This window comes from Ovis aries, chromosome 1 (genome assembly GCF_016772045.2).
Source record: "Ovis aries strain OAR_USU_Benz2616 breed Rambouillet chromosome 1, ARS-UI_Ramb_v3.0, whole genome shotgun sequence".
NCBI classification, from domain to species: domain Eukaryota; kingdom Metazoa; phylum Chordata; class Mammalia; order Artiodactyla; family Bovidae; genus Ovis; species Ovis aries.
In genome coordinates, this window is record NC_056054.1 from 117,793,430 (window position 1) to 117,808,609 (window position 15,180).

At 37.8% G+C, this 15,180-nt stretch overlaps 1 protein-coding gene across 1 annotated transcript in view; it reads right to left on the minus strand.

The window, feature by feature from the left end:
* Positions 1 to 3,949: 3,949 nt before the first annotated feature.
* Positions 3,950 to 15,180, minus strand: part of TMCO1 (transmembrane and coiled-coil domains 1) — a 65,062-nt gene continuing 53,831 nt past the window's right edge. Inside the window, exon 7 of the mRNA XM_004002723.6 lies at positions 3,950 to 10,961. Within this exon, the coding sequence (XP_004002772.1) occupies positions 10,863 to 10,961 (99 nt within the window). The 3' untranslated portion in view covers positions 3,950 to 10,862. The remainder of the gene's footprint in view (positions 10,962 to 15,180) is intronic.

The following is a 15,180-nucleotide window of genomic DNA, read 5'->3' on the forward strand; positions in this document are numbered from 1 at the left end:
AAACTGCTTACTCTTTCTTGCTTCCTTCCTTACTTGTACATTATCTTTCCAGTCTCCAGTGGTCTTCCTTCCAATTGTTTACCAGCCGGCTCTATTAATGACTTCAGAATCTGGTTCTTGTCGCCTCTTTCAGAACCCCGTCTTTGGCTGTGTTAGGCGTCCTCTATGTCCTGTAACACGTTATGTCCGTTCTGCTTGCCGTGCTTGGTTGAGTCAATCAAACGCTACCCCACCGATACTGTAAGCTCTTTGAAGGCAGGGCTTTTGCTTTACTACTTTTTGCTAACCTGTTCCCTCAAACAGAATCAATGGTCTCCTCTCCATGTAGCTGCCTCTATTGCAATATACACACAGTCCTCAGTGTTATTCATCCTTGCTTCTAGAGGATACTATGTATTATTAATCCCTGCACCTCCCTGGTGCTGTTGAGTTGCTCTGATGTGACTGACAAAAATCACATTGGGGAGGTGACATTCACATTGTTAGAACCTTTAAGGATTGAGTATTACCAGAGTTATACAGATTATGACCTTTATCTGTAGTCATGCACTTTTTTGAGAGCAGACCTAAGAGTATTTTATTTTGAAGACTGCTGGGTGTTTTTTTAAACACATTGCTGGGTGTTTTATTGTGTATCAGTAAATCCTATCTACTGAGATAAGCATGAAATTGGTTTATTATTTTTTTATTAGAAGACAAGATTTTTAATTATCTTATGGATATGGGGTACAACCAAGATTAGAAGGAAATGAAATTTGTTCATCCACAAGTCTAGTGCTTCTTATCAGCAAGATTTCACTAAATACAGTTACAACTTTTAGGCAAATGAACTTCAGAAATCTAGAGTTATATTACAAGTTGATGATTACAGGGGAAGAAAAACAAATTGTCAAATGACTGTTTAGTATCTATAGAAATAAAACAAATGACCATTTTACTTAATGCTTTTTATTAATGTTCCCTTATAATTTACAAAGTATATATCTATTCCTCGTTTCATCTCTATAACAGTTTTGTGAGCAGCAGCCCACTGAAGGAATTATCATCCTTGTTTGTTAGATAAGGTAGCTGATACGGTAGTCACAAATTGTCAGTTGTTCGAACATAAAATTCTACTCACCTCAACTTTGTAGCCACTATGGTCCCAGTCTTGCAAAAAGATGGTGCTGTTTGTGTGCTTGGCGGATGGGTAAATGAATGTATATATCTTGACGTTAATTTTAGGTTCCCCTGCATATTTGAGGAAAGAACTCATACTGTGGCCAAAGTCTTTCTAGGAACTTGATTGTTCTTCATTTTAAAGACCCAATTACTGATTAACATAATATAGTCAGAAAGTCTTAGATAAGCCCAACAATATCTAATTTGAGCAGTGTTCTTCTCTATTGCCCCAAATTTGGCTTCAGTCAAATTCCCTAATTCAAGTTCTAAAAAGATCTTTCTTTCTCTGTGTCTTTTTTTGTTTGTTTGGGGTTTTCTTGTTTCTGCTTTTTTTTTCGGTCTTCAAACTTCCTGGTACCACCTACTAGTAGGTGGTAAAAATTAACAGATTGAGACCCAAATTTTTTGTACATACAGTATCTTTATAGATTAGAAAAACTGATGTGGACATGGAGAACAAACAAAATTTTAGAGGGATTTCTTCAGCAAGCTTTTTAAATGGCATTTTTATATTTTAAATATCACCCCTGAGTCAAGGGATATAAATGGAAATAGGGAAGCCAGTGGAATTTCCATTTTCCTGCCCAAGCTAACTTTACTGTTTATATCTGAGTATTCTTGGAGCAGTGTTACCAAAAAAGAGCAGAACCACATTTAAAGAATGTAACCAATGTTTTTGAAAAATGCAACAGTATGAAATCATCAAAGAGCATATAGGAGGTAAACACTGTTTCATGAAACTTCAGTGTATGGGTTGCATAATGGTATTCCTCACCATGGATTGTGGTCAAACTAAATTTCAAAATCACTGCTCTAAAGTTATCATCTTATTTTGCTTAAAAATATGAAATTTCCTCTAGAATGGAACAGTCTGTCACCAGCTCAAGCAGGTTTCAGGCTTTTTCAACCTTCTTGGTATGATCTCTATTTATGATCAATGACTTTTTTCAGCAAATGGTTGCAGCATTAATTACAAACCTAAAAATCACGTGTATAAAATAGGCCCTTGATTATGTTCACAAGCAGCCATATGGGCCATGGATCCAAATATAATTTTCTGAATTTAAATATGTGTTTAGCTTCCCGTCTGCAGAAAGCAACTATTCAAAATATCATCTCTGTGATAAGCCATAATGGAAGAGAATATGAAAGTGTATATATTTGTATAACTGAATCGCTTTGCTATGCATCAGAAAATAACACCTTGTAAATCAACTACTTCAGTAAAATAAGTTTAAAAAATTAAAATAATTTAAAAACAATTTTGAAATTAAAAAAAAAAACAAAACAAACTGTATCTTAGACTTACATTTATCCTCTTCCATATTCATCTGTGACAGCTGGGCAATTTTCTAATTGATTTAATAATTTAAAAATTTCTTCTAAGATTCACAAAGTCTTGTCAATATGCACCATTCAGATGGTGAAATAAGAATATGGGAAAGGTTTTTAAAAATAGAGGGAAAAGAGATAGTGATAGTCACTTAAATAATACTCCCTGGAAAGCCCAGCTTGCTTTACATGAAGACATGTTGCATACAGGGTACAAGTCCAGCAGGATTCCAGCTCAGCAGTCTCATACTGTAGATCCAGTGGAGTCAGCCTACTGGGTGCTCTGTAGGCTGAGAGTATGAAAGAGTATCCATACTCTGAACGAACGTGGATCCTGAAGCCTAAGGTTCTTCCTGGCTCTGCCACTTACTGTGATCTTGGAAACACCAAAACATCTCATAACCTGATTTGTCGCAAATAAAATCTGGATAATAAAAAGATATCCTGTCTACCTTACAGGATTGCTGTGTTTGAAGATCAAATGTTTTCAATATGCCAGGCATAAAGTCAGTTGCTTTATATAATTCATCAGAAAGACTGTGAGGGAAAAATCCACGTGGCTGATGTGACTAGAACCAGTAATCTGTAGGTTAATCTAAAAGTTACAGAATCATACAAAAAAGATTCTTATATACTTCAGAAACTTTTATTTTAACTTATAACACATATATACCTCTTTACTTTTGATACAGAGCCAAGGCCTCTTCCCTGACTATGAGTCTATTGCTTGGAGTCTCATTTTTTTTTTTTTTTTTTTTTGCATATACCAAACCCATATGTATCACCTCTTGTTTGATTCATCATGATTGGCTCATTTATTTCAAAGAAACCTCTTCTTTATTTTCCATGAATATTTTATAGCAATAAAACAACAAAATCAAACATTTGCAACTCAAAGCTTTCAAATATTGAAAGAACTGAAACAAAATTTGGCTTTTAAAATTTATTTATTTTTCTATTTTGTTTTTTTGGCCATGCTATGTGGCAAGCAGGATCTCAGTTCCTCAACCAGGAATTGAACCCGAACCCCATGAAGTCAAAGTGCAGAGTCTTACTGCTATACTGCTAGGGAAGTCCCTAAACAGAATTTGTGATAATGACAATTCCATGTTTTGGGGTTAGGCGTTCTTACAATGTTTATAAGACCAACATGTATTGCCTCTGGGGACTTCCCTGGTGGCCCAGTGGCGAAGACTCCATGCTCCCAGTGCAGGGGGCCCAGGTTCCATCTCTGGTCGGGGAACTAGATAGCATATGCCACAACTAAGACCCAGTGCAGCCAGATAAATAAAATAAATTAAAAATGCACCACCTCATTTCCAGTTTTGGTGTGTTTAAAGTGAGGTATGGACTAAATAAAACACTAAGAATTAATATGAGTACTGAATCTTTCTAAACTTTTATTACTTCTTTTTTAGTTCCTGCAATTTTACCCATATGTAAGTCAAAGCAATTATTTTTAGCAATTTGCTTTTATTGATTCATTTCAAACCATTCAAATTAGTTTTCATGGACACAATTCTCCTTTTTGCTTCATATTTCATTAATTTACATAATACTCAGTCAACATATATAAAATTAACAAGTAAAACGAGTAATGTTTTACAATTCCCTGACAAGAGCTAAAGTGCATAAGCGCAGCTGACAGCATCCAGTGTGCTGTGGGCACCAGCCAGCAGGCTTTTCAGAGGGAACTAAGAGAATCTAGCTGAAGATTCAGAGAAGTAATGGTGGACATGAGAGTTTTAGTCAGAGTACTCATCTCATTTTTCAGATGAGGCCATTGAAAGTTAAGAGATTTGCCCTTTTTTTTTTCCTTAAAAATTTTTTTTCTTTAACTGAAGGTTAATGGGTGTACCTATGATGGATTCCAGTCGATGTTCGACAGAAAACAACAAAATTCTGTAAAGTAATTAACCTTCATGAGATTTGCCCATTTTTTATCAGTGACTTGTATATGAAATGTTCAAACAGATACAGGGAAAAGAAACCTAATATGACCACATAGAGACCAGAGAAAACCTTTAGGAGGAGATGCTTAAGCTGAGTTGAGAAGAAAACATGAGAAAATCAAGCCAATAAAAGGAAGAACAATGCAGGCAGAGAAAACAAAGGTAGTAAAGTTTTAAAAGAATGTGAAAAATGTAGAATTTAAAAACTAAATCTGCTTGACTAGAGCCTAGGATATAGGCAAGAAAGGAATAGGAGAGGGGTTAACCCAGGGGTGAGAGAGGCTGGAGATCCAGGATAGGATGATTTCCTATGCTAAATAGCTTGAGTTTACTTAGAGGCTACTGGGAGCCAGTGGACAATTCTCCTTGGAGGAGCAAAATAACTAGGTTTATATTTTAGAAAGGTTTATATTCACCTTTACAGGGTGAATGCTGGAGCAGAGCCAGGAGAGACCTGAATAATGGAGACTAGCTGGGAGGCTATTTCAGAGAAATTGAGGGGACAGTGCTGAGGACGTGAAAAAGTGAAACCATTAGTCACTCAGTCACATCTAGCTCTCTTCCCCCCTGCATGGACTATAGCTCACCAGGCTCGGTCCATGCAATTCTCCAGGCAAGAATACTGGAGTTGGTAGCCACACCCTTCTCCAGGGGATCTTCCAGACCCAGGGATTGAACCAAGGTCTCCCACGCTGCAGGCAAATTCTTTATCGTTTGAGCCACCAGGGAAGAAATGAATGAGAAACTGAAAAAAGAAACTATTTCTATAACTTGAAATCTCAGCAACCTGCAACAGTGGGATGTATTTTAAAGAATCCCCTTACCACAAAAGAACTTCAATTATTTTTCAGTAATTATATTTTTGATTGATAGTAACATTGGTATTGATACTCTGAGACTTTTGGGTGGATATTGTGGAATTATGCTAATGACTAATTATATGGTATTCCATCATTTTTAGTAATGAAAACTGGTATTCTTAGCATGAGAATTAAAAGACATAGGTCAAAGAAATTAAGGGAAAACTCTGTGGCCCTGAATTTAGGTGAGACATAGAATATTGGCATAAACTCATGATGTATTTTATCTTAAAACACCAAACATATTACCTATCTTAGTCCACAAAAAGGCCTAGAAACCTAGTAACCCAGTCTCTAGGAGGAGCTTTAACACTCTGATTGCATTCTCTAAATACCATTCCCCCTTAAAAAGAAACAGGCCTCCCTGAAGAAAGCATTGTCTTCCAGTCAGGCAGGGAATGTGAGGTGATACTGAAACAGCCTATCCCTTAGCGAGGATGCCACCAATGAAAACTAGGGTCATGTCAAACAGCCCCAGAAGCCAATTTAAAAAGCCTCTCACTAGCCAAAAATAGGACAATTTGAACATCCATAAGAAAAATAACTTCAGTGAATTGAAGTGAAGCAAGTATGTCTAAACCTGTGAACTGCACACACACACACACACACACACACACACACACACACCCCTTGTTCACCCCTGGAAGATCCTAGTAAACAGCTCTTTATTTTGAAAACTAGATAATCACGCACTTATTCTTTTTCCTAAAAAATTTAACCCCACACAAAGAGTAGATAAAGGGACATTTCTATCTATAGAGGTATTTTACCTAATAAATGAAGGGATACCAGAATATTATAATTTTTCAACCCCTAATTATTAGTAATTAGTGATTAGCAAAGCTGTTAACATCACAAAAAGAGACTATCAACAGTGCGTAAAACAGGCATGCAAGCAACAAAATTCTAACTGAGAGGAAGTTTACAGGGGAAACAATGCAGTTTCTTCAACAAATAAATTGCAAGGCAGGACTGAGATATGCTCCAGGAAATAGCAAAGAATGAATGAGCAAGTGTCTGAATCTGAAAACTAGGGTATGTTCCACAGGTAACTAACTTAATTTCTAAGAGATACCACAGGTAACTCTTAGGAGAAGTATTCAAAAACACATAGGTGGGTTTCAATTTATATTTATCATTTTAATTAAATGTAGTGAAAATATTGTGATCTACACAGTCAAAGGCTTTGGCCTAGTCAATAAAGCAGAAATAGATTATGTGGATCACAATAAACTGTGGAAAATTCTGAAGGAGATGGGAATACCAGACCACCTGACCTGCCTCTTGAGAAACCTATATGCAGGTCAGGAAGCAACAGTTAGAACTGCACATGGAACAACAGACTGGTTCCAAATAGGAAAAGGAGTACATCAAGGCTGTATATTGTTCCCTTGCTTATTAAGTACATCATGAGAAATGCTGGGCTGGAAGAAGCACAAGCTGCAATGAAGATTGCCGGGAGAAATATCAATAACTTCAGATATACAGATGACACCACCCTTATGGCAGAAAGTGAAGAAGAGCTAAAGAGCCTCTTGATGAAAGTGAAAGAGGAGAGTGAAAAAGTTGGCTTAAAGCTCAACATTCAGAAAACGAAGATCACAGCATCTGGTCCCATCACTTCAAGGCTAATAGATGGGGAAACAATGGAAACAGTGGCTGACTTTATTTTTCTGGGCTCCAAAATCACTGCAAGATGGTGACTGCAGCCATGAAATTAAAAGACACTTACTCCTTAGAAGAAAAGTTATGACCAACCTAGATAGCATATTAAAAAGCAGAGACATTACTTTGTCAACAAAGGTCCATCTAGTCAAGGGTATAGTTTTTCCAGTGGTCATGTGTGGACGTGAGAGTTGGACTATAAAGAAAGCTGGGTGCCAAAGAATTGATGCTTTTGAACTGTGGTGTTGGAGAAAACTCTTGAGAGTCCCTTGGACTGCAAGGAAGTCCATCCTAAAGATCAGTCCTGGGTGTTCACTGCAAGGACTGATGTTGAAGCTGAAACTCCAATACTTTGGCCACCTGATGTGAAGAGCTGACTCATTTGAAAAGACCCTGATGCTGGGAAAGATTGAGGGCAGGAGGAGAAGTGGGCAACAGAGCATGAGATGGTTGGATGGCATCACCGACTCAATGGACATGGGTTTGGGTGGACTCCGGGAGTTGGTGATGGACAGGGAGGCCTGACGTGCTGCAGTTCATGGGGTTGCAAAGAGTCGGACATGACCGAGCGACTGAACTGAACTGAAAATATATCCTATTATTTTAATGATTCTTTCCCATATATTATTGCATAAGTATTTCCCAACACTATTAAAATTCTCTAAGCATATTTCTTTTAAAATTGCAAAGCAGGAAATGAAAGAGAGATGGTGTGGAAGTAAAATGTGAGTGGACTTTAAACCAGCCAACATCAGTGTTACCTTGGAATTTGTTAGAAGTGCAAATTCTCAAACTCTGTTCAGAAACTCTGCAGTGGGGCTCAGGGGACTGTGCTTTAACAAGACTTCCAGGTGATTCTAACGTATTCTTGTCAGAACCACTACAATAGAAGAGATTTACAACACTTACCAACCAACTACAATATGGCAATCTAATATTTGCTCCAGATTAAAAAAAAAAAACTGTAAAAAAATTTAACATTTATCCTATCAAGGAATTGCTAAATTTTTAAAGTGTGAAAATGGTACTGAGATATAGAGATATAAATGTAGATATATTTATTTTAAAGCCTTGAAATATCTGAGTAAAAAATACAATGCCTAGGATTTGTTTCAGAATAATTTAAGAAAAACAGAAGCAAGCAAGGGTAGACGTAAGATTGGCCACGAACGTCATCTCCATTAACTTGGTGATGGTCTGGATTTAGAGTCATCCAAATGACTAGCCTTAAAAATTTTAGGGGGCAAGTAATTAAAAAAAAAAAAAAAAACACCTAGTGGCGAGGTTGCAGTAGCCCTTAAAATCTCCTTGAATTTACATTCCTGTGATGTAACAGCTTTATTTCCTGTGTATACATCCTCGCTATTGCTTCCTTTTAGGAGGGTGAGTAGATGTTATCTTTCTTCCTTCCTTCTCCCTTTTTACTTCTCCCTCTTATTTATCCTCTTCCACTGAAATTTACTTTATAAAAACCTCAACATCCATTAGAAATCAGACTAGAAAGCATCAGCTTCAAAACCTAAGAGGGTGAGTAGTAAGATGAACTATATATTTTCATTTTACCAGTTGATGGCAGAATTTTGAGTGTGGTTTCTTATCATTTTATGTTTTATTTTAGATATTCCATCTTTGTCATCATTGTTAATATGATCATCATTTCCTTCATTGTCACCTTTTAAATTTTTAGTTTGCCTGGAACAGAAAAGACCATTAGAAGTCATCACCATCCATTATCAGGTAGCTTTTTTGATAAGTGTTAGTCGCTCAGTTGTATCCAACTCCTTTGCAACCCCATGGACCATAACCCACCAGGGGAATTCTCCAGGCAAGAATACTAGAGGGGGTTGCCATCTCCTTCACCAGGGGATCTTCCAAACCCAGAGATCAAAGCTGCCATCTCCTGTGTCTCCTGTATTGGTAGGCGCATTCTTTGACTGTCTGAGCCACCAGGGAAGCCCCCTTTTCTGATAACGGCAGCCTTGAAACAAAGATTTCTGCTGCATTTCATCTGCATCTAATGAGTTCCTGCGGTGCTCTCTCCCACCATGTGATGTGATGGCTTAGGGGAAACAAGAATAAAAAAAGACAAGGTGCCAACTTTGGAGCTCATTATCTTCTGAGGAGATAAGGTAAAGTGATGGGAAGAGACTCACCACATACTATATGGGGAAGTTATAATGCAACACAGCATTTGAGAGCTTTTAGGGCTAGATGGCTTTTAACTGCTTGGGTTCAAATCCTAACTCCGCCACTCACTAGCTCTGTGATGCTAATCAAGTTATTTAACCCCTCTTGCCTCAGTTTCTTCATCTGTTAAATGAGTGTGAGAACAGTATAACCTTGTGGTGTTATCTTGAGATAATCCCTAAACTAGATAATCCATGAAACATTTAACTTTATCCATAGATTTTATCAATTTCTGTGTTGACCATTGTTGCTTATATCCCACACCTTTCCCCTGGTATTCTTTCTTGTCTCTGAAAATACATCCTTTAATAGTTCAGCTATCTTGGATACCATAGCTGTCAAAATAATGTCCACAGTTTTGCCCTCAAACTTATGGTTTAGGTGTACATAAAATTCTAGGTTGATAATTATTTTGTCTAGCTTTGAAGATATTATCCCACGGTCTTCTGGATTTTATGCAATTGAAAAGTCTGATGTTGGTTTACCAGCTGTGACTTTCTCACTGGTAGAAAACATGCATCTAAGGACACTACTGATAAATGTAAATATTTAAGTAACTAGAGCTACCACTGGAGAAGGCAATGGCACCCCACTCCAGTGTTCTTGCCTGGAGAATCCCAGGGACGGGGGAGCCTGGTAGGCTGCTGTCTGTGGGGTCACACAGAGTCGGACACGACTGAAGTGACTTAGCAGCAGAGCTACCACTCCACACAGGATTTCCAGTTCCACAGATTAGGGAGGAAGACCATGGTATAAGCATTCTCTCATCCTTTATAAAGAAGCACAGCAGGAACTGAAGGCCATTGTGACTACAAGGGAGCGCTGCAAATTAGACACAGGCAACTATAAACTTGCCTCCAGGGGGAGAACTAAGAGTGGGATCAACCTGAATCTTCTCAAGAACCTAACAGATTGTACTGGGGTATGAAGGAAACTGCTGAGGAGTTCCATTGTTATACTCCCATGAGTTACCACTTTCCTCTCCTTTCATGCTTTCCAATTCCTATAACAGGGCAACTTTATATTTGATCATATGAAGCAAGAGTGATAAAATATTACTCTCAAACACTGCCTCATGGTGAGGGGAAGGGGAGAAAAAGAACAAAAACAAAAACAGCATTGCCCCTTTCTGGCCAATGTTTACCGTTATGTTCAGATTACTAAAAATATGTATCTAGAAATATGGCAAATCAAAACAGATGTCTCCTTGTAGATGAAATAAGTAAAATTCTAGCCTCTTTTATTAGATCTCAGGTCATGTATTCGGCTTAAAAAACAAAACAAAACACAATATATAGTTTCAATTAAGAGTCATATAAACTAAATTTTTCTTCCAGATCTCAAAATGCCCATGGAGAGCCAACTTCCATGATACATGGCACACGGCACATACTTGAAAGCTGACCCCACAGAAATATTAATGTAAGCAAAATACGAATTTGTTTCTCATTACATAAACATCACCTGGGCTTATTTAATCAACACACTTGTTTTAAAATAAAATTAATCTGTAACCAAAAGCACTATCACGTTTGTTAGATACCATTCTTATTCAAATTATACCCCCCCCAAAAGCCTAAAAATAACTCAAATCTAGAAATTAGCCCAAGTGCTAAGGCTGCCTATGGCTCTTGCTGTAAAATAGTTGCTGGGTCTGATTTGAATATCTGAAAAGAATGACAGAAATACAGGGTTCTTCTTGATTTCAAGAAAACTTCCCAGAAGGAGGTGGAGGGCCAAGAAATCCACCTGCCTGCTTGGTGGCAGCTCGTGAAGGGGCAAGGCCAAGAATCTTCTGGATGTTCTGTGAAGGAAACAGAATAAAAACTGGGTTTTAATATGAGATATAGGGAAAAGTATTTAAAATACATCTCATAAAGAGAAGGCTTACAAATAAAAAGTACTGATATCACCTAAAATAGAATGATTACTACTGTTATTTTTCTGCCCTTTCTGAGTCTTATAGCTGAATTCAGTCATTATTGCAACACCTGAAGCTAAAACTGAAATAGTCAGTATCAACTTTTTCAAATAAGTGAAAGAATTAAGAATCCTGCAAAGAGATCTGAGCCCAGAATCCACCTGTATTTTTAGCACAGCCCCTCATCTTTTTCAGTTGTCCCACTTTTTTTTTTAGGAACTCAATTTTATGAAACTAGAACTCATAAAAAAGTATTTTTATACTCAGATGTCATCAGTTAATATAACATTAAATTAAATCACATAAATACAACAATGAGTAAAACTAATACAAACTGGGAATAAACACATTTGGCTCTTGAAGGACAGGACTCAACTAGTGGGAGCAGAGAGGTGCAGGCAGTCTAAAGAGCAATCAGGAGTGGATGGTGTGATGTGGGGAGGAATTGGTTTGCTTTAAAGGTAGAGGAAAGAGGTACATGAATTTGGAGGGATAAGTAAAGGTCAGTTAAGATTTTGTACAGCATTTGTAAGAAGGAAAAACCTTAAAGATATCTAATTATGCTTGTTAATTCCTTCATTTAATATTTGAGAAATCAATTAAAACCTGGAAGAGTAGAAAAGTGAAAGTGAAGTTGCTCAGTTGTGTCCGACTCTTTGCGACCCTACGGACTGTAGCCCACCAGGCTCCTCGGTCCATGGGATTTTCCAGGCAAGAATACTGGAGTGGGTTGCCATTTCCTGTCCAAAATTATTGATAAAGTCCCACTAGCCTCAAAGCATGGCCATAGAGAAATAAATAATAAAAACAAATCTAAAAACAAGAAGAAAAAGAACCATTAGTAGTTCAGCTAAGTTTTCCTCAGTAAAGTTGGAGAATATTTGTATTACTTTCATAAGAAAAGTAGCTCCTTCATGCCCCCTTTAAAAGTCCACTGCACAAAGCAGTAAGAGCCCAAATAACAGAATGCCACTCCTGTTTAATCAGTAAGCATCCCCTGACCACCTACAATGTATCCAGCAAAGCAAGGCGTGATGGGAAATTAAAGATAAAATCTAAAACAATAAGACATTACAGAATTAGCTACTGATAAACACATCTGTCTAGCTAACAAATACAGTAATATAATCTAGACCAAATGTACAAAGCATCCTTGCTCAGTTATTCTGTAGAAGGGTCAATTAAGTGAGTCCTTATCATTTTAGAGATAAAGACCAGTGTAAAAACCTCTGATGCCCTTTAAATCACAGGTTTACTGTGATTTAAAGAAGACAAGTAAAAGGAAAGTAGGAAATATTCCAAAGCGCTGACTGAAAGGGTAGACTGTTGACAATCTCATTATGAATTAAAAACATATAAATGACCACTGGACACAAGCCACTGTTCTAGATGGAAAACAGCCCTAACAGCAATGACCACAATAACAACAGAAATGTTTAAACAAGGCACTTTAGTAGCCAAGACTGAAGTTCATGTATATCCAGGCAGGTTTATGCTTTGTTCTCCTTGTGGATCTCATCTCAGACTCCCTTTGTAAATACCAAATCAAGTTTATCAGTGGTACATTACTCAAGTATTTGTATTTTAATATCAATGCTCTGCATTTACTATATGCAATTTTATCTTTTAGTGAAATTCTAGAAATGAGTTTGAATTCCTGCCTCTGACAACTGAACCCACAATATTTTACTTTTAATGTTTACTTACTTATTTATTTTTGACTGTGCTGGGTCTTTGTTGCTATATGAGCTTTTCTCTAGCTGCAGTGACTAGGGCTACTCTCTGGGCTTCCCTGGCGGCTCAGATGGTAATGCATCTGCCTGCGATGCAGGAGACCTGGGTTTGATCCCTGGGTCAGGAAGACGCCCTGGAGGAGGAAATGGCCACCCACTCCAGTACTCTTGCCTGGAGAATCCCATAGACGGAGGAGCCTGGTGGGCAACAGTCCACGGGGTCACAAAGAGCTGGACACGACCGAGTGGCTAACACTCACTCTCAGGGCTGCCCTCTAGCTGTGGTGCACAGGCTTCTCCCTGCGCTCGCAGTGGCCTCTCCCATGTGGAGCACAGGCCGCAGGGCACGTGCGCGTCAGTAGTCCCGGCTCCTGGCCACTAGAGAACAGGCCCAGTGGCTATGGGTGCATGGGCTTAGTCACCCCCCAGCACGTGGGCTCTTCCCAGGATCACAGATCGAACCCGTGTCTCCTGCATTGGCACGCAAATTCTTTACCACTGAGCCACCAGGGAAGCCCCTCCCTACCTTAAAAAGGAAAAAGGTTTATTTATCTTATGGACTAGTTTTTCTTAGATAAAATGTTCCCTGCTTCTCTGTCTAGCAGGTCTTTTCCTCTAAAACACATGTAGAAACTAACTGGTGGTCTTAGATGCAAAAGACCCTGGTAAAATGCTCCAGGCCACGGTTCTCTCCACAGTAGTAATAACATTCTACCCTTCTATAAACTCTAAGTTTGCAAATAGTTTTAAGGACTAGAAATCAGTCCTTAGATATCCTTGGTTTTGAGATGAGAAAGCTGGGGCAGATGGAGGTTATAACTCAGGTACAGTTTTCCTCTATTAAACCACAACTCTCTAAAGGATATTTATCTTAGAAGTGAAAAACCTTATAGCAGGCCTGACCTGTTAAAAAACTTACAATTATGAAGACTATATAAGAGCACACCATAGAAAGAAAAAATACATTACACTGTTAAGTGAATAAGTGCATATAAATAAAAACCCATAGAATGTACAACATCAAGAGTGAACACTAATATAAATTATGGACTTTTGAATGATGATGTGTTAATGTAGGTTTACTGACTGTAAAGAAATGTACCATTCTTTTGTAAGGTGTTGGCAGTAGAGGAGGCTACGTGCAACTGGGGGACAAGAAGTCAGATAGGAAATCTCTGTATAGTCCATTCAGTTTTGCGGTGAACCTAAAACTGCTCTAAAAAAGAGTCTATAAAAATGCACATAAAGACTTAAGAGTATATGGAAAAATAATAATTGTATTTAAATAGTCGTAAATCACTTTCTCATTCCTTGTCTTCAACTTTTTACAATATTGCTGAACAGGATAATTTAAAATGAGAAATATTTCCATAGGTGCTGTCTCAAAGTGCTAGGCATTGTTCTAAGCACGTCACATGTATATTCCTCACAACAACTCAGTGACACATATTATCCTTATATGCAGATAAAAAAAGGAGATCCAACTATCGGGTTGTAATTCAATAAATGCTCACTGACCTTCACACTGTATGGCAGGTTCATCTATATATATTTTCTCCTTTATATCTTTCAAGAACTTCATTCATTAAACTTGACCTGACTGCTTTCCTACAGTCTCTCAATTCCCCTCCAATTTTTCAAGCCTTCTTACAAGATACAGTTTAGAAATATGCATTATGCTAAAAGATAAGAGTTTCAATATATTAAGAAGATGAAACAGAAGAATGCTTAACAGAAATACAAAATATAAGATGTGGACATGCTTTGGAAGTTATTTTTTGGACAAATTATTTTGAATTTCTGTCCAGTCCTGTGTAATCGGGTAACAACTGAAGAGTGTGTGTCAGAAGGGAAAAACAAAGGAAAAACATTTTCCCGTAATCATGCCTTCTTTTGGCAGGAAACTCAGAAAAATACCACTACAGGATTTGCGTTCCTTCCTCTCTGCAAAGGATAAGGACTGGTGATCAAGAAAAGGAAGTTGTTGGTTGCTAACTGGATATTTTGGGAAGACACAGGTCACTGGCAATAAACACATTCTGCTAAATTTTATTTCTTAGTCATTTAGCTAAAATAACTCAAGCCATAGCCGCCCTCACTTTGCTCTTTGTTAGTTTCTCTGGCATCCGGCAACCAACCTTCCGTCCCAATTGATTACAACTTCTCATCAAGTTCCTATAACATAATCTTTACTTTATGCATAATGCTGCCTGTAAATCCAAAAACCCTGAATGGCCCCATTCAACAGTCCCAGGATTTTCACACTGTAACAGAATAGGCTGTTCAGGAGGATGACAAAAAGATTAAATATTTAATGACAGTACAACACTTATGTAGCTGAAAGAGTACTGGGTAAGAGTCAGAAGACT